General features: G+C 39.4%; 1 protein-coding gene across 5 annotated transcripts in view; it reads right to left on the reverse strand.

Annotated features, from left to right (window-relative positions):
• ZNF518B (zinc finger protein 518B) overlaps positions 1-23,360 on the reverse strand; it is a 154,696-nt gene extending 131,336 nt beyond the window's left edge. For 4 of the 5 annotated variants that reach the window (XR_012158718.1, XR_012158720.1, XR_012158716.1 and 1 more), the window contains exon 1: positions 23,271-23,360. Coding sequence is in view for 1 of the 5 variants with exons in the window: in XM_073342498.2 (XP_073198599.1) it covers positions 13,444-16,617 (3,174 nt within the window). In the remaining 4 variants the exon portion in view is untranslated. Of the gene's footprint in view, positions 1-10,834; positions 16,836-23,270 lie in introns of those variants that run through there. The other variant, XM_073342498.2, reaches the window with a different exon arrangement.
• Between the last annotated feature and the right edge of the window lie 911 nt (positions 23,361-24,271).

Raw genomic sequence — 24,271 nt, forward strand, 5'->3', positions numbered from 1 at the left:
ATATTCCTTAGCTGGAAGTCATCAGACCCAGTCGCTTGATGCTGCCTAGCTAGGTTGGATGATTCCCAGTACCTGCCTTCCAGGCTCCTTGCTAGAATAGGGCTGTCTGCTCCCCAGCCTCCCTGACCCATAAAAGGACAGACCATCCTGTTACACAGGACCTAATCCCAAGAGGAAACACTAATGATTTCTTTAGTGAAATTCTTTACTATTGGGGTTGAGTTCCCTATCGTTCACCTCCTCCAACTGCTGCATCTGCATAATCTTAAAACACGCAGGGTAAAGTCAACATTATGCAAGGTTCCTCAAATCGTAAATGTAGCTCAGTCCTCTCTTACATGATCCCTACTGCTAGAACCTCTCTTTAACCAAGCCAAAACATGACAGACTGGGAAAAAATAAACATACTAAATGAATCATAATCGGGAACCAAAAGCAGGAATTGAAATCATTGCTGTAAAACTACAAGACAAAGGCACTAATATTACATGACATACATCTCTGCACATGGATGTACTATAATTAAAACAGTCTTTCTTCAGGAAAAAAAGCAGTACTCTTAAAAAATGGGTACTGTTGCCAAAAAAAAAAAAAAATCTTTCATCTAATGTCCCACAAATACACTCCTGAAAGGAATTACAGGGTTAATCTCCAGCAGCAGGAAATTTAAAGTTGCCAGGGTCTTGCAAGAAACTATGCATTGCCATATTTCCTGTTGACTGTCACAGATTCTCCAGCTGACACAGATTTGGAGACCAAGAATACAACTGTTGGCCTTGCATGAACCAGAAAGAAAACAAAAAGAAAAGGAGTACTTGTGGCACCATAGAGACTAACAAATTTATTTGAGCATAAGCTTTCATGAGCTACAGCTCACTTCATCAGATGCATTCAGTAATTTTCCACTGAATGCATCCAATTAAGTGAGCTGTAGCTCATGAAAGCTTATGCTCAGTTAAATTTGTTAGTCTCTAAGGTGCCACAAGTACTCCTTTTCTTTTTGCGAATACAGACTAACATGGCTGCTACTCTGAAAGAAAGAAAACAGTAAGTCAAAGTAAGGAAAAAGAGGTTAACAATGGACAAAGCATGAATTCACAAATGGTCCTGTAAACATGTAGTTAGTAAATAAAGAAATAATTTTAAAAAGGAATGTGTGATAAGTTTGCATCTGCAGCTTTGTTTACTAGCATATTTTGTAGCTTGTGGTCAGTTTAGAATTTATGTAATGAGGACACATTAGTCTCTATATAAAATTAATGTATTATGTGCTTTGGAGTTGTGGTAAATCTCTATACCCACGCCACTGCATTTGACCTTGATCACCTAAGGGTAATTTTGCTGAATGTCAATTTTAAAAACACATCAGTGACAAGCCCAGATTCGAGCTCATTTATTGGGAACAGAATGGAAAAGGTCTCAGAGAAAAATCCAAATACAACCAGCACAGTCCGTTGAATTATGTCTTAACTACTTATGCTTAACAATCTGTTTCCCTTTGTATTTAGCTGTGACTCAGTTAGTTTCCCAGACCTGAAGAGCTCTGTGTAAGCTTGAAAGCTTGTCTCTCACCAACAGAAAGTTACCAGTAAAAGTTACCTCACCAACCTTCTTTCTCCAACAACAAGGCTAGATACAGCAGCATCAGTACTGCTATTGCTTGTTAAATAAATAAGTAAGTTCTCTAAACCATGTGGTCATGCAGCAGCCTATTTAGTGCTGTGCAGGCACTCAGGCAACTCACACGGCCTGGACCTGCCACGGCCAGGGGAAGGGTGCCCCTCCCCCGGCCCCAACCCAGCCCCTGACCTGCCATGGCTCAGGGAGGGGTAGCCCAAACCCAGCGCCAGTCCAGACCTGTTGCGGCTGGGGCACCCTTCTTAGCCCTGGACCTGCCACGGCCAAGGGAGGGGCGCCCCTCCCCTGGCCCAAACCCAGCCCTGGCTCGGACCTGCCACGGCCATGGCACCTATCCCACGGCTCCAGCCCCAGAGCTGCTGTGGCAGGGAGAGGCACCTCTCCCCCGCAACCCATCCCAGATGCTGCTGTGGGGAGGGAGAGCTGAGGGAAGTCCTCTCTCCCTACCATAGCCCAGAGCACCCTCCCAAACTCAAACTCCTCATCTCTGGCCCAGCCCCACCCCAGAGCCCACATCCCAACCCTCTGCCCCAGCCCTGAGCCCCTCATCCCCAGCCCAACCTCAGAGCCCACACCCCCAGTTGGATCCCTCACATCCCTGCAGCCCAACCCTCTTCCACACTCCTGAGCCCCCTCCCACACTTGACCCCATCCCCACCACATGAATTTTGTTATGTACACCAATACGAAGGTGATGTGTCACACATCACCTTCGTATTGGTGCACATAACAAAATTCATTCTGCACTTGTGGGAAAAATTAGAGCTCTCCTGAAACCAGCCTTATTTATCATTTAAATATTGTAGACAGGTTTCCTGTTAAATAGGTGAATGAAGGAATCTGCAATATTATTTCAGGCCATTTTATGCATATTTTTAAACCAAGGTAAGTGGGAGACCTTCTGTTTCTCCAAGGGCTCAACTTTTCCCCAAAGAACTCTAAATCAGCATGAAGCAGCATACAAGAGCTGAAAGCCCCTTGCATTGGCTGTATTTGACAGCACTAAACTGTACTGGCCATCCTCACAATAGTTGGTTTGGTAAGCAAAAGAGGGAGTGGGTTTTTTTTTTTTTCCTTACAGGTGAGTGGTATAAAGGAAAAGCAGCTAACAAGAGCATGCTATTTGTCACAACCTGACTGCGGGAGATATCTCACCAGAACATAGCTTTCCAATACTATAAATTGGATCACAGGCAAAACTTCTCTTTGTATTAGGGAGGGATAACTTCAGCAAGGAGTTGTTGCATTGGTGGTTTGTATTTATGTGGATGTGTTTCAGACTTCAATATAAAAAGGACATCATTCAGAGCATACTTCTCCTGCTAGTCTGAGAGGGAAAGGCACACCCTCCTTTCTGTCATTTTAAAGTCAATAGAAGTTGGGCACCTAACTCCTTTAGCCACCTGTGAAAAATTCCACCCAATATTCATCCTAAGACATTATGACTCCACCACAAAAAGAGGGTCCTATTTTGTCTTTTAATGTTCTCATGGTAAGGGCTAAGGAAAACATCCATTAATGTAAAGATACATTGAAATGGATTTTGAAAATATTTCCCCTTCAATAATAAAACAGCCCTCTGGAAAAAACCCATCACTATGAGGTTTTTTCTTTCTCGGGTTAACTGCCAGTGAAAAAATATTTGATCTTGCACCATCGAAGACCTGGAAAGTTTTGCTGTTGACTTCAATAGGTTCAATAGTAGTCCCATAGACACTAATAACTTTTCTTGAACAGGAAAAATGAAGTTCAGGATACCTAGTACATCTAATTATTATGTCATTTACCTGATACTAAACTATTCCTGAAGTATCTTATAAAAGCTATTTGCTTAATTTATCAAGCAGTGTCTCAAAACAACTTGTGTGATATCTACACTTATTACAGGTACCTACTTAGCAACATACATTTCTAGTCTTTCTTACTGTACTTTCAGTGTGGCCCTCACACTTTGTGAAGGTTAAAAATAAAATACACACAAGATAGGCTGCAAATAATCCACACCCAGGACTGTAATGTTCAGTACAACAAATAAAATATGTGAAACAGCAGTTGTCAAAAAGGGCACATACTTTGTTTTCCCTGCCAGACTACTTTTATTGTGAGGTTGAATAATCCCAAATTAGAGTGGCTAAAAGTAGTTACAGACGTGTTCAGATCCTAATTAGACACTGGGCTAATTAAATGCAAAATTGAGTGAATATCTTAATAGCTTTACTGCTAATATTACTTATATGATGGTATCATCCAAAGTGTGACAGGCACATTCCAGTCACAGAAGGAAGTGTCTGCCCTGAAGACCTGAGAATCTGAGGCCATTATTTTCCAAGCGCTTAAGCTTATGACTTACCGGTACTTTATGCATGTGAGCAACCCTGTTGAATTCACTAGAATAAAGGCCCTAATCCTGCAATCATGAAGGCCTTGTCTACACTGCCACTTTACAGTGCTGAAACTCTCTCGCTCAGGGGTCAGAAAAAACACCCTCCTGAGCAATGCAAGTTTCAGCGCTGTAAGTGGCAGTGCAGACAGTGCTCCCAGCGCTGGCAGCCGTGCTCCCCTCATGGTGGTGGTTTTTTTACAGCAGTGGGAGAGCTCTCTCTCAGCACCGGTGCCGCGATGACACAGCTACATTAATAGCTTTAATGTTGTTAGTGAAGACATATCCTTAAGCACTTAAATTTATGCACAAAGTCCTTTTGACACAAATGGGGCAACTCAAGAGCGCAACATTAAGTATGTGTATGTAGGATTGGGGCCTACACAATTCTCTTACTGTGTAATTCTACAATAAAATTAAGTCTGATAGACAGCACTGCTTTTTTCAGGTCTTTAAATTGTGCAAATACAATACTATTTGAAAAATCTAATTTTGAAATGTACTTCCGTCTAGATCCATAAAATTAAATCAAAATAAATTAAGAGGTTCAATGCAACATATAGAATTTATGGTTGTGTCATAAGTTCCATTACAGATAGTCCCTGTAATTCCTTTACTTTACATCCAGGTGTAATTGAGGTGCATGAACCAAAACTTTATTTTTAGATGCAATACCCTAGGTATCACACTCCCACTACCTTACATCATCTTCTTACTCTTCTTTCTTCGCATACATTTTCTTCTTAGCATCAGTTTTTCCAGCATTGTAATATGAAAAAGGTACTTCCACATTAAAAATTCTATAATACTGCAATATACATCACACTATAATTCTCATTATTGTATATACAGATTAAGTATACTATGTATATGTAATTCATTACTTAAATCTAATAACTTTACTAATTAAAAATCCTCTCTATGTTATATTGTCATAAGACACCTTGTTTAAATATGTAGTATGTTACAAGATCTATTCTGATTACAATATTCCATTATATAGTTCACACATTAAATAATCCTGTAGAATTTACCCCAAACTTCTGGGCTGTTTATGTAAACACATTATTGGAATTTACAAGTATAACTAAAGTTATAATTTGTCATGCAGGATGAGACATTCTTGGTCAGAGATTGTTCAACTAAATCAAGTGCTGAACCATATGTTTTGGTCATATATTACGGAAACAAGGTATACAATATTAAAATACGTTTTCTGGAAGACAGCCAGCAATATGCATTGGGAACAGGGCTCAGAGGAGATTATGTGAGTGAAATACCATCTGATATTCTACTTTATTATTTACCTGTTGCACTTAACCGCTCTAAATACTATAGGGGATTAATTAGGTAATTAGTATTGTTCCCCAGGGGTCTATACTGGGACCAGTCCTATTCAACATATTCATAAATGATCTGGAAAAAGGGATAAACAGTGAGGTGGCAAAATTTGCAGATGATACTAAACTACTCAAGATAGTTAAGACCCAGGTAGACTGTGAAGAGCTACAAAAGGAGCTCTCAAAACTGGGTGACTGGGCAACAAAATGGCAGATGAAATTCAATGTTGATAAATGCAAAGTAATACACACTGGAAAACATAATCCCAACTATACATACAAAATGATGGGGTCTAAATCAGCTGTTACCACTCAAGAAAGATCTTGGAGTCACTGTGGATAGTTTTCTGAAAACATCCACTCAATGTGCAGTGGCAGTCAAAAAAGCAAACAGAACATTGGGAATCATTAAGAAAGGGATAGAGAATAGACAGAAAATATCTTATTCTCTCTATATAGAACTATGGTACACCCACATCTTGAATGCTGCATGCAGATGCGGTCGCCCCATCTCAAAAAAGATATATTGGAATTGGAAAAGGTTCAGAAAAGGGCAACAAAGGTGATTAGGGGTATGGAACAGCTTCCATATGAGGAGAGATTAATAGGACTGGGACTTTTCATCTTGGAAAAGAGACGACTAAGGGGGGGGATATGATAGAGGTATACAAAATCATGACTGGAGAAAGTAAATAAGGGAATGTTATTTACTCCTTCTCTTAACACAAGAACTAGGGGTCACCAAATGAAATTAATAGGCAGCAGGTTTAAAACAAACAAAAGGAAGTATTTCTTCACACAACACACAATCAACCTGTGGAACTCCTTGCCAGAGGATGTTGTGAAGGCCAAGACTATAACAGGGTTCAAGGAACTAGATAAGTTCATGGAGGATAAGTCCATCAGTGGCTATTAGCCAGGATCAGCAGGGATTGTGTCCCTAGCCTCTGTTTGCCAGAAGCTGGTAATGGGTGACAGGGGATGGATCACTTGATGATTGTCTGTTCTGTTCATTCCCGCTGGGACACCTGGAGTGGCCACTGTCAGAAGACAGGATACTGGGCTAGATGGACTTTTGGTCTGACCCAGTATGGCCATTCTTATGTTCTTATACAAAACCTAACATAAAGAAGACTAACTTGTTAGGTGTTTCTTTAAAAGTTTCATTTCAAATCTTTTCATTTCAAATAGTAAATGCTTGAAATGCTGACAAATAAGTCACAGGAGTAATTTAGGGCCTAATCTTGCATGCTCAAATTCCCATTTTAAACCATCAGGAATTTTTCCTGAGTAAGAACAGTTCTGGCCTATATAGTTTCATCCACGTGGTTCCAAATGACATGTACAATTTTTTTTAAAATAATTTTCGCTATTTTTTCAGTTTTTACTTTATGCATCTGACAGCACTTTTGAGGCCTGAGTTCCAAGGGCAGATTCCCTTCAGCGGATGCATTTTTAGCAATGAGGAAAGGATCCCAGCTCAGGCACATTGAGTTAGACTTGGAAGTAGACAGTTAGAATACCTTAATAATCACAGTGTAGATTCCAGCCAGCACTCAGCTCTTAAAGGGACCATCCACTCCAAGAATGTAAATGTTCTATCCCTCAGATTCAAAAGGTTCATCACCAAGGTGTTGCTGGAGCCCACTTGTCTTGGTTGTGAGGCACTCTAAAGTGCTGACTCTTTTCAGATCTGAGCCTCCTAGCTCTGGGACCACAGTGAGAATGGAATGACACTGGCAGTACAGAGCACTATTACACAATGGTACAGAGAGCTACCAAGTTTCAAACATTTTAGTACATTGGAAAAGAAAGACTTATAATATGATCTCATAAATGCAAACAACTTTGAGGAAAAAAATCTTACAATGATTTGATAGAAGTGGGAAGGTAGACATATCAACCTTGTCATCTCAGCTAATGGAAAGACCCAAAAGTCAGAACTCATAAGTAGGTTCTAATCTGTGCACAGAGAGCACATGCCCACCCTAGACTGTGGATCTGCATCAAAAGTACTCAGATTACAATGCTGTTCCATTTTCAAAAATAAGCATTTGAATAGTCTCTTGGTTCTTATCACCATAGTGTATAAGACTGGTTGGTTTTAACAAAGTAAATCTATAACTTTCAGCATGGAAATCCTGCCGGATCCTGGCAAACGTCCTTTCTGTGTAAAGCCACCAATTCTCTGCCTGGCTAGTTCCCGGGGGCAGACGACCTGGGCAGGAGGCTTAAATCCTCCATTTTAATGTTGGCTATATATGTTTGGCTTTGTTTTTAAACTTAACTAAAATAACTTTCCCAGAAACCAACATGGAAATTGACTAAAGTCTCCTATTGAACAGCATTTCTCTGCAGTATTAGGAAGCCCCAGAGAAGAGAGACGCCCAAGAGAAGCATTTCTTTTTATCACACCAGCACCTGCCTTGGGAAAGGGGGGAGGGAACTGATGCACTGAACTGGGGTAGAGATGCAGGTACAGTGAAGGATCAGAGGCACCGTGTACTGTTCATCAGAGCTGCCTCTGCATTTCAGATGGAGTAAGCAGAAGGATTCCAAAGCTGCTCTTCCTTGTTTATTCTCTTCTCAGTTTGTCTCAAAGAGGTTAAAACATTTATAAGGCTTCAACAATTAGAGTAAAATTGCAGTCTGTAATTTCCCTGTCTGCTTAAATGCTTTTCAGAGGTATTTGGTACAAATGAATATATTGTTAAGATAAGGTTAATTCCATTTTTGTATCTGGGAGACAGAAGGAAAAAAACAGATGCAGCCCTAGTATTCAAAATCTGTACTTTGACATCCTCTCTCCAATTCCGCATCTTCACTTCTTTAAAGGATAACTCTCTTCTGATGGAATTTTTCTGCAGCATGCTTTCACTTTTGGATCAATTTATTTTACCTATTTTTTTAAACTCTTTTCCATCCCAAATACTGGTTTTGATCTTTCATATAAAGATTGTTAGTTGTTAACTAATGTAGATTTTATCATATATGTTCTTTTTCATACTCTTCCTTGGGAAGTTTTCTGAGAAGGAATCGATTCCACTTAAGCATCTATCCAAGGATACCATTAGGCCTTACGTCTCTTTATGAAAAAAAACTGTATTGACTAGAGTTTGGATTTATCCTAGAAAACTGTTACCTCTCTATTAGCAGCACGGTGACCAACACCATGTGTCTAAAACATCATGCAGTTAAATTGGTACAAAGCCATAATGCAATGAATACAAGCAAAAGAGAAAACAAACCAAATTTAAAATCATAACTTTGTTGGTGCCTTTTGCTGGCAATTAAGCCACAGCTGTACACATTTACATACATATTTTGTATATTAAATTGAGCTCACCTGAGGGCCCAATCGTACAACGAGCCAAGCATCTTCTGGGAGTTACTACTAAGCATTCTCAAATCTCATTAAAGTTAACGAGGGTGGGAGATGCTCAGCACCTCACAAGATATTCCCAACTGGTTAGTTTTTAAAAAAAAAAAAAAAGGAGGAGGAGGATGTTTTTATCTTACTTTCCTCATAACAGCCTGAAGTATCCTGCACTGAATGTCAATTTTAGTTTTTTAGATAGTTCAGTAAATAATAGATTAGGAATGTGCGTGTGTGTGTGTATTTTATATATATATAAATAAATCAATTGTTTTATCCCTTATGGACAATGCCACACTTTAAAAACACACACATGTTGCTGTTTGCTGGATTTTAGGTTACATTCCAAGGGTCTAAAACCCTCTGCCCCTAAAAAAGAAAGCTACTGTGTACCCAGTGTAATATTAAGCAGGGAAGACTACTGGAGGTACAAAGGGGATGAAATGGGGTGGGAGTATGTGTGGGAGAGGTGGGGGGGGGGTGTTATTTCTTATATGTGGTCATTGCTTTGGTTCTTCTTACCTGTTTCATATCAGAAGATAAGGATTTTCAGCATTTCTGTGTTCATTGTTTAATGTTTTTCAGAAGTTTGATTCTGTGCAAGAAATCATTGACTTCTACACATGTGTTCCCATTACACTTATTGATGGAAAGGATAAGTCTGGAATCCAGAGAGAACAATGTTACCTAACACATCCTTTTAAGTTGAACAGAAGATGCTTCTTACCCTAAGTGATTTCAATCTGTTTGTATAAATGTAAAAATAAGAACACTTTAATATTTAAAATCTGTGTAGAAATTAGATTAGATTTGTGTTCAACATGAATACAATGAAGAGTTCTAATTCTTGAGAAAAGTCTATGAAATGTGATTTCTCATATATGAGACTAGATCAAATTGTACTCTGCTGTGCGTGATTATTTGAAGTTTCACTTCTGTATATTACTTAATTTTAAAGGGTGTTCCGGCATGTACAAATGTCATAGTACAACTGCACAAAAAGGTATGAACAGCAGCTAACTTCTGAGCAATATTTTCCCTGTCTTGCTGATAATTGATAAATTGTTTGATTGCTTATATTAACAAAACCTCTCTGTTATTTGAAAAGTCACTAGGAATACAAAATAAATCCATGAAACAAAACAATGTAATATATTAGAATTTCATTACAAAATATTCCTGCATTTAAACTCAGAGAAGTTGCATCTAACTTGGCACTTATACTGTTTAACCTTTTCACTACTGGTGCAGACTACAAGTGGGTTTTAAACAATGGAATCACCTGCTCAGTAGGGGACCAATCCAATATCCATGAAATCAATTACAGTCTTTCAACAGACTTCAACAACCACTGGATCAGACTTTAGGGCTGGCCTCCATGAGATAGTCATCCCTAGTAGTAAGACTTAACAGTAATTATTCTTTAGCTCCAGCAACAGAGGCTTGCATTTAATTCCCAATTCTTCAAACCCTTATGGAGGTAAGATTATTCACGCAATTAGTTCCACTGAATTCATATCCTTTGCAAACTTGAGAGAAAATCATAGTCAAGAGGCACTAGACTAGAGCATAATTCTGGCCTCTTTAAAAATACACACACTAAAGTTTGTACAAAAAGGATTTTACACACACCATTTGAGATTTATAAGGTTTCTGTAGGTTTCAGAGTAACAGCCGTGTTAGTCTGTATTCGCAAAAAGAAAAGGAGTATTTGTGGCACCTTAGAGACTAACCAATTTATTTGAGCATAAGCTTTCGTGAGCTACAGCTCACTTCATCAGATGCATACTGTAGTTTAAATTCAGCTTGAATGTATAGGGCAAACCTTGTTTCTGATGATTAAAATGTAATAGAAAACAGAATCAGTCATGGGTCCTTTAACAAATCAGGAACAAGAAAGAGTATCTTGTCTGACAGGATGCAGGAAGAAAATTGTTATAGAACCCAAATAGGGTATTCCAACCCCTGTTCTAACTTCTACTGGGCTCATCAAGGTGCAGATCTGCTCTGAGAATCTGAAAGCCATAACCAACTCCCAGACAGCCTCTCTCCTGGAACATACTCCATCAAATGAAGCTCAGGACAGAGAGAATCTGGGTCACACTCTTTATCTCAAGTCACAAAACTATTAAAATTCCAGAAGGAAAACTATCCAAATACAATACTACATCAATAAATAAATAAATAAATAAAAAATTTAGACCACACCCCCATCTGGCCAGAATTTGGATGTCCTTGGCAAGAGAAAAAGGCATGAGATCTGCTGTCAAATTTTTATATCCACCGTACAATTCAATTTACTAAAAATGTTCATGTTAATACAAAAACACTTATATTTTGTAAATTTAATACGAGAACAGTTACATGTAGATTAACAAATGAGATACAAAGAACAGTCTTTGTTTACTAAAATAAGCAAAGAAAAACACCCTAAACCATCTACAATCTGTTTATAATCCTGCACGCAACACAATTTTTAAGAATACAAAATTGATTAAAGATTAAAAGATGTCAGTCATATTTTGCCAAACAAACAGAGGATTCAAAAGTATTTCCTTAACAGCTTCTACAGAAACTCAAGTAGGTTCAAACATCTGCCTGGGTGGATGAATGTAAGTGAGAACGAATTTGGCCACGAGTGGTTTTTCATATGTTAGCAGTTTCAATATTTATTAAAATCTGATATGACAGATTTAGAATTTGAAACTATTTTCACAATTTAAAAAACTGAAACATGATGTTTCGCTTCAAAGAACACAAAGTGAAAATCTCTACTGTACCAGTCTAAAAAAATATAAATTCCTGTTTCAAAATAAGAACGGTCATTTAATTACTGAAAAAAACAGAGATAATACAAACTGTATTCCATTGAACAGTTTAGCCTTTCACTATGATACAAAAAGTTGCAAAGTAATACAAGATCTCCTTTCTGAAAGCACCAAATATCTAAAGATTTTAATATTGTATTGCAAAATGGTCTGACAGAAAAGTTTCACATAACTGTTTTTGTAAATTAGACCCAAGTCTCAAGATGTGCTTTATAGTTTCAAAATATTTACATTTCAATACAGATATAGTACATACCTTATCAAAACCATGTTTAATTTTCTAGAGTATAAAAAAAACAAAAAAATATTCCCAGATTAGTAGGTTGTTGCGGGGGCTGGAGGGGTTGTGGGGTTTTTTGTTTTGTTTTTTTGTTTGTTTGTTTTTTTAACAAAATGTGTTTTTCCACTGTTAACAATTAGGAACTACAGGCATTTATACAAAATTCAAATGTATAATATATCTCCAGCATCAAATTAATTATTTTTTTACCTGTAGAAATGTGACTGCAAAATATGTGCTCAATTCATCACTTGCTGTACATGAAATTTAAAAAAATAAAATGGTTTACAATTTGTGACAAGATAACCGAGAAAATTCTATACATGTACAGTGGCCAGTTATTAAACTTCACTATCAACCATCCTCCTTCCCCACTAAAAACTCACCTTCATTCAGCAAGGCACTTAGCACATGAATCATCCTATTGACTTCACTGAGTAGTCACACAGCAATCAATGGGAGTTGATTAGCCATGTGCTTATTATTATTATTAGTAAGTAGCTTGCTGAATTGAGGCTTACATGTGTAGATTCTAACATGCAAAATCTTCAAATTTAGGATGTCAAAACAAAGATTCTACAGAAAATGTGGATAGGTACTGGCAATGTAGAGTTCTGCAACATAATCTCTCTTTTTCAAGGCAGCAGTTTGGTTCTCCAGCTAGTTCTTCCTATCTATGCACTAGCTGCTAGGCTGGCTGGGGTCCTGGTTAAAGGCTCTATCCTGAAAGTATACATTTCTAATCGGATTACACATAGCACTGATCATTATGCCCTACAGCATGCACAATCCATCGGAATCACATCATGCCAGCCAGTAAAGAAGCCAGACCTCATTTCATGCACTTTAAGTTGAGCTTCTGCTTGCTTGCACAATAAGTAGTCACCTGTGTCCTCTTCCTGCTCTTACACTTGTGTGGCACAAGACACAACTTGGCCCCTGACTGTACAACACAGAATTAAGCTTTCCTTGCCACTCCACATTGTGGGTCTGATTCTGATCTCACCAATTCCTCATTTACACTGTTGTAGCTCCACTGAAGTCAGTGGGGAGTTACTTCTGTTCCTTAAAATTGGAGTTTAATCAGATTCAGCACCAGTTTTTCCCCACTATGGCATTTTTTTTAAATTTGCTACTAAATTATGATGCACACTTTTTTTATTCGTAAGAGTCAAAGATACTCTTCATTAGACTTATGCCTGACCTCTGAACCATTAAGCTGTAGTAGTAAAATTCAGACTGAATTCAATTAATTTCACACAGGTCATATAGTTGGATATTTTAAATCCCTATTGACCTCACAACATAACGTTACTGCATATAGTGTCCTAGTGAAGAGAACTGCACTAGAATGTTTTCAGAGCAAATCATTTCCAGGTCTCTTTCAAAAAAGCAAGGGATAGCCATAACACTTATTTCAGGCATCCAAGTGCTATGTAGTGTTTAGTGCTCAAGAGTGGCTTCTCATACAGTTTATAATTCCTATTACCACAATCCCACCTGCCAAATATAAAAACCCTCCAGTAAAATATTTACTGTCTCCCTTTCCAAACAAATTAATGGCACTCATGTTAAAATAAGAGCAGTAAACTGACAGTTTCTCACTTGTGGCTTTCTAGAGGAAGAAAAAGAACATCCCAGCCTTTGGTTGCTTCTATCAAATGTCTCTGTCCATGACTTATCCATTCTTCCTGGTCTACATATATCCTTCCACAAAACCAACACTTAAACATACACTGCAGTGTTTTAGCTGGTGAAGTTTCCACTACCCGGTAGTTGTTTTTATGGGTCTTTTTTAGCTTCATTTTTAAAAAGTTCTGCTTTTTCATTTGGCTTGTTGTTTCCAAGTTCTGAAATGTAAGCCGTTTATTATACTGTTTCACACCAAGACAACTACTCGTTCTTTCTGATAAAACAACTTTCACAATATTGCCTTTATACTTGTTGACAATTTTCATTATATTAATTACCTCTGCTGAATCAACATCAGGATGATTTAATACAACTACAGGCTGGTTACGACGAGGACATTTTATCAACTGATGTTCTCTAAGTGGTACAAGCCTAAGACGCCTTGCTGTCAAAAGAGGCATCGCCTCAGAAATGCAACTGGTTTCTGAGTAAATTCTTGTTTTCTTCTTAGACAAATAATCCCTGGACTTTGCTTGTTTTACCTTATTTTTGGGTCCAAGTTGATCCTTTGAAGTAAGTTTGCTCTGCTTACTTAGCTCATCACTTTTTTGATGCAGTAGTATAAAATTTTGTTTGCTATTACTTTTTGCATTAGCCTCTCTTTTTGGTCTGTGCCTAAGTGACATATTTTGATTTCTGGACTGCTCATTAAGTTCACTCTCATTTGGCAAAGGTAGGTTACTGCTTAGTTTCTCAGAAATGCTGAAAGGAACTGGTCGTGGTAGAAACATTTCGTTACAACACATCGTAGCAGATGACATTTCATTCTTATCTCCTTCTTCTTTTGTGTTCTCACTCCTAGTGACATTCAGGACCTTCAGCACTGTCCCTTTTGGAATGAACACTGGAGTAGCAATGTGAGTGTTTTTAGTCATTCTACTTTTAGCTTTTGTTGTAGCTGACCGTGATTGTGATGGTTGTTTATTACACAATTCATTACCAATCCCACCATTCTGTGGTGTTTGAAGTGAAGATGCAAATTGTTCCAATTCAGTAGCAGGGACTTTTTTTTCAGAGTTTGCTAAAGTTTCCCGAGGCAAAGGCATCTTCTTATTAGAAGCACAACATCTAACAGGCATAGGTGAAGCAACCAATGTAGATTTCACATTACACTCCGCAGCGGACATCAACTGAGCAATCTTTCTACACAACATTGTTGTTGACTTTTTATTGCATGCAGTATTATCCCACTTGATTCCCTCTGGGATGTTTTCAGCCCCAGAGCTAAGGGAAAATACAGATGAAATGACAGGACCCTCAGAAGGGCTGTCCTTATTTTCTACATTCTGCAATTCTAAAGCTTCTAAAGGATTATTCTGACAATCAGAGATCTCTCTGTTTAATTTACTTAAGCCAACACTTGATTCCTCTAAACATGAACTTTTATTTAAAGAGAACTCTCCCCATCCTTGAGAAGTTTTAAAAGATTCTTTAACCAAACAGGTATCAAACAAATGTGTTTCCAGAGAGCTAATGATCTGGCTCCTGCATTCTTTGTCATCACCGTTAAAAGGCAATATGTCCTTTTCTCCAAGGGCAGGAGATGAAGAGGAACTGTTGCTCTTCTGAGCCGCCTGCAACAAAACAGTCTGGGATCTATCACTTTCAGAGGAAGCAGCATATGCACGTGTGGACATGTCCAGGGTCTCTTTAGAACAGTATAAATCATTTTTTGCATATTTTTCCTTATTTGAGGATTTAGGACAACTTATTTTTGATTTATCCTGCCTAGGTACATTTGAGTTACAGTCAGAATTGGAGGAATTAAGACATTCAGAGTTCTTTTTGTATTTATTATCCGAAGCAAGCACGTTACTAACACTAGATAAATTTACAGTTGCTTCAGTGGTTAATTCATTTTGAGCAACAGAAGTTATTCTTTTTCCTTTCTCTGTTTGTTCTGCACCTTGATTCCTGAGTTCCTCTTCTTTACAGTTTATAGGTTTATTACTTGTTTCTTTCAGAGGAATAAGTTTAAGAACCAACTGCTGTGTGCCATTCACTATTTTTATGTCTAATAACTGAGCTAAGCAGTTAGAAGGAACTACAAGTTCTGAAGGTGCAATCACTGTTAATGGCATTCCTGGCTGTATGGGCTCTTTTTTTGGAGAATAAACTTCAACTTCCACATTTTGGTTCTCATATATGTTTACTTCAGCTGGTTCCAATACAGTTTTATCTTGGACTGATGTCGTACCTAGGCTACATTCTACATCGTCAGACAAACAAACTGTTTTGTTCATTTCATCTTGCATTTTGCTGCAAGTTGTACTTGATGATAAATCTGAAGGCTCATTCTGAAGAGGAATTTTTTGATCACACTTCTGCTTTTCAGAAAACAAAGTGCTTCTCTTTGGTAAGCAAGATCTCTTTTGCTCTTGTTTTGTAACCATATTCATTGGCCCCTTCTCAGTAACTGTTTCATGTACTCTTCTGGTATGTTTTACTATATAATCATGCCTAACAGCACCGTATTCACAGTATTCACATTGATATGGAAAAGTTCCAGTATGTTTCACCAAATGCCGTTGGAATTCTCCTTTGGTGTAGGATACATAGCTACAGTGGGCGCACACAAATTTAATCTCTTCATGCTGAACGACATGCTTTTTATACTGCAAAGGATCCTTTGTTGAAAATCGACATTTATCGCAGTAATATTTGTCTGGTTGAAAGTTTTTTACTTTAAATGTTTTCTGAGTTTTACTTCGGGATGTTTTTTCTTGATTTTCTAAATCTATGGCAGTGGCACTGTCAGCTACACAATGGAAAGTCGGTGGCGTATTCAGACTGCACCTGCAGCAAATGAAACTTTTGTCTTCAGTCTGTCTGGGTTTGTTATGCTTTAGTAAGTCAGGCACTGGAAGTTTCTGCACGCTTCTGCACTTTATACAAAGGACCAATGGCAGCTTATCCTCAGCTTCATCCCCTTGATAGACACAGTTCTGGCCTTCAGTCCCTTTTGGTTGATTTGCTTCATCCTCATTGGCTTGCTTTGGAGATGTAGTCAAAGAATTATTTATGTCATTAACTTGGCTTGTATACAGTTTTGGTAAAATTTCCCTCATTTTCTTTATCTGCATTTCAAAACAAGTGGCTCTTGCCAGTTTAGGCAAATACAATGGCAATGGACACAAACAATTTTTATAGTGACAGTCTCTCAAATGTGTTGCTTAGTTATCATTCAGGCAACTGCTCTGGAGAGTGTGTATTTTTATCTTTATGAATAAGTATTGCTTCAAGTTCTGAAACCATAAAACTCTATTTTCAGTTCTCTACTGGATTCTCTCAACTTGCAGCACTAAAAAAATAAAAGCGAAAGACTGGGTCAGTTAGTGAAAAAACACTTTGAAAAATTGTTGTTACTTGGTAAGTAAATATTTGCAATATAATAAAAATAGCTGACTGTTGAAATACAGTTTGCAAATCTGTTTCTCTGCTTTATTAGGCATATAGTACATACAACCATGAAAGTGTACTCAATGTATTCTTTCACAGGTGCTTACATTTTGCAGCTATAATCTGTATTATATAAAATTCACACAATACAGTGTTCTATGGTATTTTCTCCTATGTATTTTTTTTAATTCTTTAAAAAAAATGAAATTTGACATAAAGTTACTGAAGCAGAGAGAAACCTCTCTGTCATTTGAGAGCAAAAGCCAAATTATCAAATGGACACTAGAATACATTTCCATGTCTTGTTTATGCCGAGGACTGAGAAGAGGTAGGTCTAAAATTTTCTGCCCTTACTCATTCAAATCTACCTCAATAGTCTTTGTATTTGTTATCCATCAAGATCACATTCCTAATTACCATGAGTTTATCTACACCAAGGGGATTTTTAAGCTATTTGGAAATGCTTCAAATATGTAACCTCACTAAAGCAAGGTTCTCTTAGTCAGTGTCAAAGTTTTTAATCAAAATAAATTTGGATAATCATAAAAAAGCATGTAGCTTACAGTTGGCCAATCCTACCACTGATAAGGACAAACCAGTTTATTTGATGTACATTTTTTTATTATTTGTATTGCAGTGCTGCACAAAGACCCAAGTCAAAACCAAATCCCCACTGTGCTAGTTACTGCATAGGTAGAGCTCTTCATGGATACAAATGTATATCCACGGATATAAATCAGTATCCGTGAAACTGCAGAGCTCTCCCGGGAACCACAGTGGCAAAAGAAGCACAACGTGGGGCTGTCGCTCCCAGGAGCCAGTGCCCTGCTCTGGCAGCTCCTCTGGCACAGCTGTACCACCCCCAGCCTTGCTCCCATCCCTTCCATGCAGCTGTCTGCGTCTTCTGTCTGGGGGTGTGCGTGCCACTTGAACACAAGAGCGCGACCAGGGATGGCTGCCGGTGAGCCTGATGACCACCTCAATGGGTGGGGCTGAGGGCGGTACAGCCGCGCCAGAGGAGCTGCCAGCACAGAGCACTGGCTCCTGGGAGCAGCAGCCCCACATTCCGCTCCTTTCGCCACTACAGTTCCCAGGAGAGCCCTGTGGTTCTGCAGATACTGATTTATATCCATGGCTGTCCGCATCCGTGGGTATAAATTTGTATCCATGCCGGGCTCTATGCATAGGCATACGATCCCTGCCCTGAAAAGATTACAATCTAATTTGAATACACAAGATGCAACAGGTAAGAAAAGGAAAAAAAACACACAAACACAGTGGGACAGAAGATGGAGGACAATGGCAAACCATGTAGCATTAGCCTACACAAAATGACAGGTTTCAGAGTAGCAGCTGTGTTAGTCTGTATTCACAAAAAGAAAAGGAGTACTAGTGGCACCTTAGAGACTAACCAATTTATCTGAGCATAAGCTTTCATGAGCTACAGCTCACATCCAATGAAGTGAGCTATAGGTCACGAAAGCTTATGCTCATATAAATTGGTTAGTCTCTAAGGTGCCACTAGTACTCCTAAACAAAATGTATGTCACAACCTGATTGTTCCAAAATTCTTTGAACAACAACAAAGAGCAAAGGAGTTTTTTTCCTGTGGTTTTTAAACTTCATGTAAATAGAATCTGATCCTCAGCTGTTGCCTAGATTGCGAGAAAGCTTATATGTTAAAAAATAAAAAGTTTTGTCCTCAAAGCATGCACAAAGCTCAATAAAGATTAATGATTGAGACTCTCCTTCTGTGTCGCACCTACCCAAGAAGCAACATGTAAAATCCATTCACATCTTCCCTGTACAAGCATTTCTATATATGAAGATGCCATTGCATAATGCTTATCTAGGTACGGAGACATTTCTAGATGATGTTGCATAGCAACATAACCGTCAGGAGTCACCCTCTCCCCTCCCCTTGCTTACTTATAGGTAAGTAAGGTTTGGGCTATTGCCCCAAGAGCATGATGTTGGAATTACTTAGTAATATCATATGAAGGCAATGCCCGTGTGAAAGAGGACACTTTTACACAATGATGTAAGTCTTAGTGTCAGCCTGAACTTTGGTCGGAATGAGTTCCAGAGACCTTCCTTGTGAATGCACTGTGAGTTCATTTGATCTTGAATCTGTGTTCCATCCATTAGTCTTCTTAGGAAATACTGCCATGGAAAGGGATTGATTCTCAAAGATATCTTGGTTTTAAGTCCATCCAGGGCTTTGAGGAATTACCTCAATTTTTATGAAAATCAAATGGCAGCCAATATAATTAATAGTACTGTGTTACGTACTTTTACTGGTTCACTCCACTTAGCAGATTAGGCGGTATGTGCTGAATAAAACTGTAGTTTGCTGATAGCCTTTTGGATGAAGCCAAAATGTAGCAATCCAGTCTCATGTGGTAATAACTGTAGCTAAATTCACATCTGGAAGCAATATTAGACTCCTGCGCAGCCAAAGGTTGGCTGTTGTACAGCCATCTGGATGTCTATGAGTAGGTTTTATGACTCCAATGCTTTGACAATATTGATAATTGGAGGGTATGTGCCCTCATTAGAGAACTAGATGAAAATTCCTATTTGTCCCACATAGGTTCGTCTCTCTTCATACTAGTATCACGTCTGTCTCATCGAGGTTGAAGATGAGCAAGACACTTTGCATCCAAGTCTTTATTTCTTTTGGACATAAATATGACAGGCGTACTGCTGTGTTTCAGGTCAAGAAGATGATACAGCACTTTACTTGATGTTTATATTGGTGTTAAATTTAAAATACATTTTCTTCAAAACTGTTGCATCCACACAATTGTTTTGATGCTGTCTGCAGCACTGAAATCTTAATGAAACTTTATCTCAATAGCAAGGATGAAATGAACATAAATGTTCTCATTGCCAATCCTAAGCGTTTTTAAAAAAAAAAACTATGTGCAACCATCCATAGACAAAATAATTGCACTCAACCAAATAGGGAAACAAAACCTTCTGGCTTCAGCTGCCAATTACATGATCACAAAAAAGAGCATTAAAAACTCAAGTGTTTTCCTATGCTATTAAAAAAACCTAGCAAGGCAATTTTCACAAAATATGAAAAAATGAACAAAAGTATATCAAAGAGGCAGGCCTTAGCAGAACACAAGAGATTTTGAAGTTTTTTTTGCAACAAAACTATTTAAAGATCATTTTGATTTAATAGACATACAACTGCGCTATCAGTTGAAAAGCTGAAAGTCTGATACAGTAGAAACTGAACTGGGATATTTTCGATAGTCTATTGTCCCTATTGAGTTTTCTGAACCGAACAGACCTTATATTTAGAAGAAATCCTGTATTTAAGCATGTGGCAAACCCCATGTTCAAATTAAATTTGTATTAGAATCAAGAGAATGAAAATAAAAAGAATCATTCAAATAGTGTTCTGGGGAAAAAAAAGATTAAACAGCCATCTGTCGTCTTAATGACATGCCCTGTTTTCTTTGCCAAGTCCCATCACTGGTTATTCTTGAGTGCTGAAAGTCCAATCTGGAAGGTTTTGGTGTGAAGGGTTCCATTTTGTCATTGTGTGGGATAGAATGAATGAGAAGAAGAGAAATATAGATGTTTTAATAAGATGTGAGAATATTCCAGAACATGGTGACTATGAATTGTGCAAATCCACACAGTCTCAGGAGGCAACATACTGACCATTCACTACACACCAGCATGACAAAGTATGTAGAAAAACTGGACACTTTGTAGCCTACCTTTATACTCTTCAAAGTATTCATAGAGATACAATGCAGAAGGTTAACTAAAGGAAACAGTTTCTTCAAAGTGCAGCATAACCCAAAAGAGCACAGAAAAGTACGGATGACTATAAAATCCAAAGGCATCATTTTGTACCTCTGCTCATGTCCAGCAGCAGCCCATATAGCAAAGAAAATATTTAAAGAATGGAAGAGAAGAGAATACTGAAAATGTTATAATGTTGTAATATAAATCTCCTGGAATACTGTTTTCAGTTCTAACTGCTACCTTCAAAAGATGTAGAAAAGTATTAATAAATTTTCAGAAACAATACTGTACTAAAAAGCAAGTGAGCCAGCAAATTATACCAATGGAACTTTCTTTGGCAGAAATAATGGTGTAGAGGATATTTTGTTTCCAAATGAACTTCTAGCCATGTAGCACAATACTTAATGTATGTGGAGTTCAAAGTTCTTCTCTCTTTAAAAATAAACAGAAATATCAATACACCAGATTTTTTAAAAAGCAAAAACCATACACCAGTTTTTAAAGCTTGCCTTTATTATAACATATACAATTATTTTATATTATTTCACATCCTGCCAACATGTAAAAAAAAATCTCCATTTGAATTATATGCAGAACAATTTATTGGGACCTCCTATAACGTGAATTATACAAAATATTAAGTTAAAAACAAACTGGACATTTTTAAAGCATAGCTTAAATGTATTTTGTCCCATGAAAACAAGAATGTATTGTAAACGCACTGCACAGTATTCTAGCCCCAATCCTGTACTGAGAACTACAGGGGTCTACCACATCGTTCAGTGAAGGACAGGGCCCTCAATTTACCTTTTACAAAATGCTGCTATCAACCTCAAGCAGAAAACTAGAGTAGTCCTATTGCAGTAACCTGACACACGCACCTTGACATGCTAAATATTTATTGCACCTATAGTTACCTTTGTAAAAGGTACTTGAGATACCTACACTTGTTTATGATTAGATGTATAATTGCCAGCCTTTAAAATTAAATATCAGAGTTTTCTGTTGCACACATTTATGCCCATAAAAATAATCCTTCAATAGTCTAAGCTTGTTTAACCAGGATTTAATATTATACTATTCTATACTTACTAATAAGTAAGGGCTAATAAGAATACAGTAAAGAAGCATGGCATTGAAGAAAACAGAGAACCAAGGGTATGGTGAAGGGTATCCAATTTTAAAAGTATGTATCTCTTAGACCCAGACCCTGGAAACATTTTACTACCATGAGTAGCCCCACTCACAGTCTTCTTAGTAGCAGCATGGAAATTTGCTATTGGAAAATATACTGCAAGACATTTAGCCAAATCTGAGTTAATGCAGGATTATTCCCTACAGCATATTAATTATAAATCACTATTTGTGTTTAAATCCTTTGAGGAAATATATTAATTCTACTACTGTCTTAGGGGAGTTTCTTTTGAAACAAATTACAGATAGAACAGATTTCATTTAATCATTAAAGGAATCTCCTTCCTTAGAAGTTTTTAAGGTCAGGCTTGACGAAGCCCTGGCTCGGATGATTTAATTGGGGATTGGTCCTGCTTTGAGCAGGGGGTTGGACTAGATGACCTCCTGAGGTCCCTTCCAAACCTGATATTCTATGATTCTATGATCTATTCCAGCTCTTCCCCATAGTATTTTATTGTTAATTTGTGTATTAATGCCATGTACTAAACCTTCCTCAGTAGCAGAACCACTAACCAAAGTTCCTATTCAGTACCAAGACAAAAGATTCAATAGTAATCTTGGGAAAACAGAGTAAGTGTCGATGGAAGGGCTCAGAAAAAGCCTAACCCCATGGCCACACACAAAATTGTTGAATAGCCAGAAGTTGCACCCATGTGGGCTGTGCGCCCAAGGAAACGTTACTGGGAACCGACTAGAGCAGACAGCCTGCTCCCTCCCTGCACTTTGCAAGGCTCAAAGCAGGGTCCCTGATCCCTTCCTTGGGGAAAGGAGACATTTCTCGCCGCCTGTAACTACAAAATAAGAAGGGGATAGGAGGGGGAAGGTTTTTCCCACTAATCCCCGCAATGCTCCGACCGGCCCAGCGAGGGCAGTACAGCCAGCACGGAGTGCGGCAGCAGCAAGTCCTACCACCCCCGCAGCGACGAGTGCAGCCCCGCCTGGACCGCAGCTAGGGGGACCCCCATTCCACCGCCCGTGACCGCAGCTAGGGGGACCCCCATTCCACCGCCCGTGACGAGGCGGGAGCTGGAACAGCAGGACTCGGGGCGGCAGCAGGTCCCGCTGCTGGGGACTCCTCCCACGACGGAAAGGGAGGACGCACCCTCCCCCTATGGCGGGATAGGGAGGGTGCCCCCTTGGGGCCTACTCGAGGGGCTGCCTCCGCCCGGGAGGGAGAGAGGGGGGCTAGGACAGCCCCCACCTCGGGTCACAAAGGGGGGAGCTGCGGACCCCGAATACCCACAGCTCACCCAGCAGCTCAGACGCCCCCCGCCTCCCTGCCGCGGAGCTGCCAGCAGCGACCCCCATCCGCCCGCCTACGCCTCCCGGGGGGGTTCGGGGGAGCAAGAGCGCCCCGTTGCCAGGTACTTACCCTCGGTGGGTGAGCCTGCGCCCCCCACGCGCGCTCAGAGCGCGCCGACGCGGCTCCACGCCCTGCGCCGAGCGCAGCAGCCAGCGAGCGTACAGCGGAACTGACCTCAGCGCCCCCCCAGCCGCCGCGCCGCCCGATTGGCCAGCGCCGCCGCCCCGCCCGTGGGAGAGTAGAGCTCTACAGAGCCGCCGGGAGCGGGGCGGGCCGCGGCGGCGGCAGAGGCAGAGGGTCTTGTTGGAACGCGCCGAGAGGCGGGCGCGCGGGCTGCCAGTGCCACGTGGGGCTGCCCAGGGCCAGGGCTGACGGAGCTTCTGAGCCTCCTGCCCTACGGGCTGCGCAAGGGTCAGCTCCACGGGCCCGCTGGGCCTGGCAGAGCTCTGCTCGGGCGCGCGGGGCGCTCTGCGCGCCCGGCGAGGCCCAGCCCCGCCGCTGGGGCTGGGTAACAGTGTGTTCGAAAGAGTCTACAGTGTTCCCTTCGCATGGGCCTGTAACATGGTGGCTTTCGAGGTTGCGGCGCCTACTTGATACATGGAGGGGCATAATAGGGATGAAAACAATCTGTTGCAAAAGGCGATTCACTGTAGCTTCCCTGGGGAGTAAAATAATTATTTAAACAAAGGAACACTGTGGCAGAATAGTGGGTTCAAGTAAAGTCAGTCAGGGAAATAGTGTGAATTCAGAACATGTAGCAAGTGTAAAATCAGCGAGATGTTAAATTTCTCTTACAAACTCACAAACGGACGTTTAGTTTTGTATTGCCCCCGTTTTAGTCTTTCTTTTTCCTGTGATTCTTGTACAGATGCATTTGTTTATAAATATACATTTGCAAAGCACTGGGCACTTCACTGTCATTTTAAATAATCAGGTACATTACTGTTCTTTACATCTAAAACAACATTTAAAAATAATTTCTCATGAGGGGAAGAAGTAGTAAGCATGACACACTATATAGAGATGTTCTGCAGTATTAAAGCACAATGGTGTGCAACATGAATACATGC

Source organism: Lepidochelys kempii, chromosome 4 (assembly GCF_965140285.1).
Source record: "Lepidochelys kempii isolate rLepKem1 chromosome 4, rLepKem1.hap1, whole genome shotgun sequence".
Taxonomy (NCBI): domain Eukaryota; kingdom Metazoa; phylum Chordata; order Testudines; family Cheloniidae; genus Lepidochelys; species Lepidochelys kempii.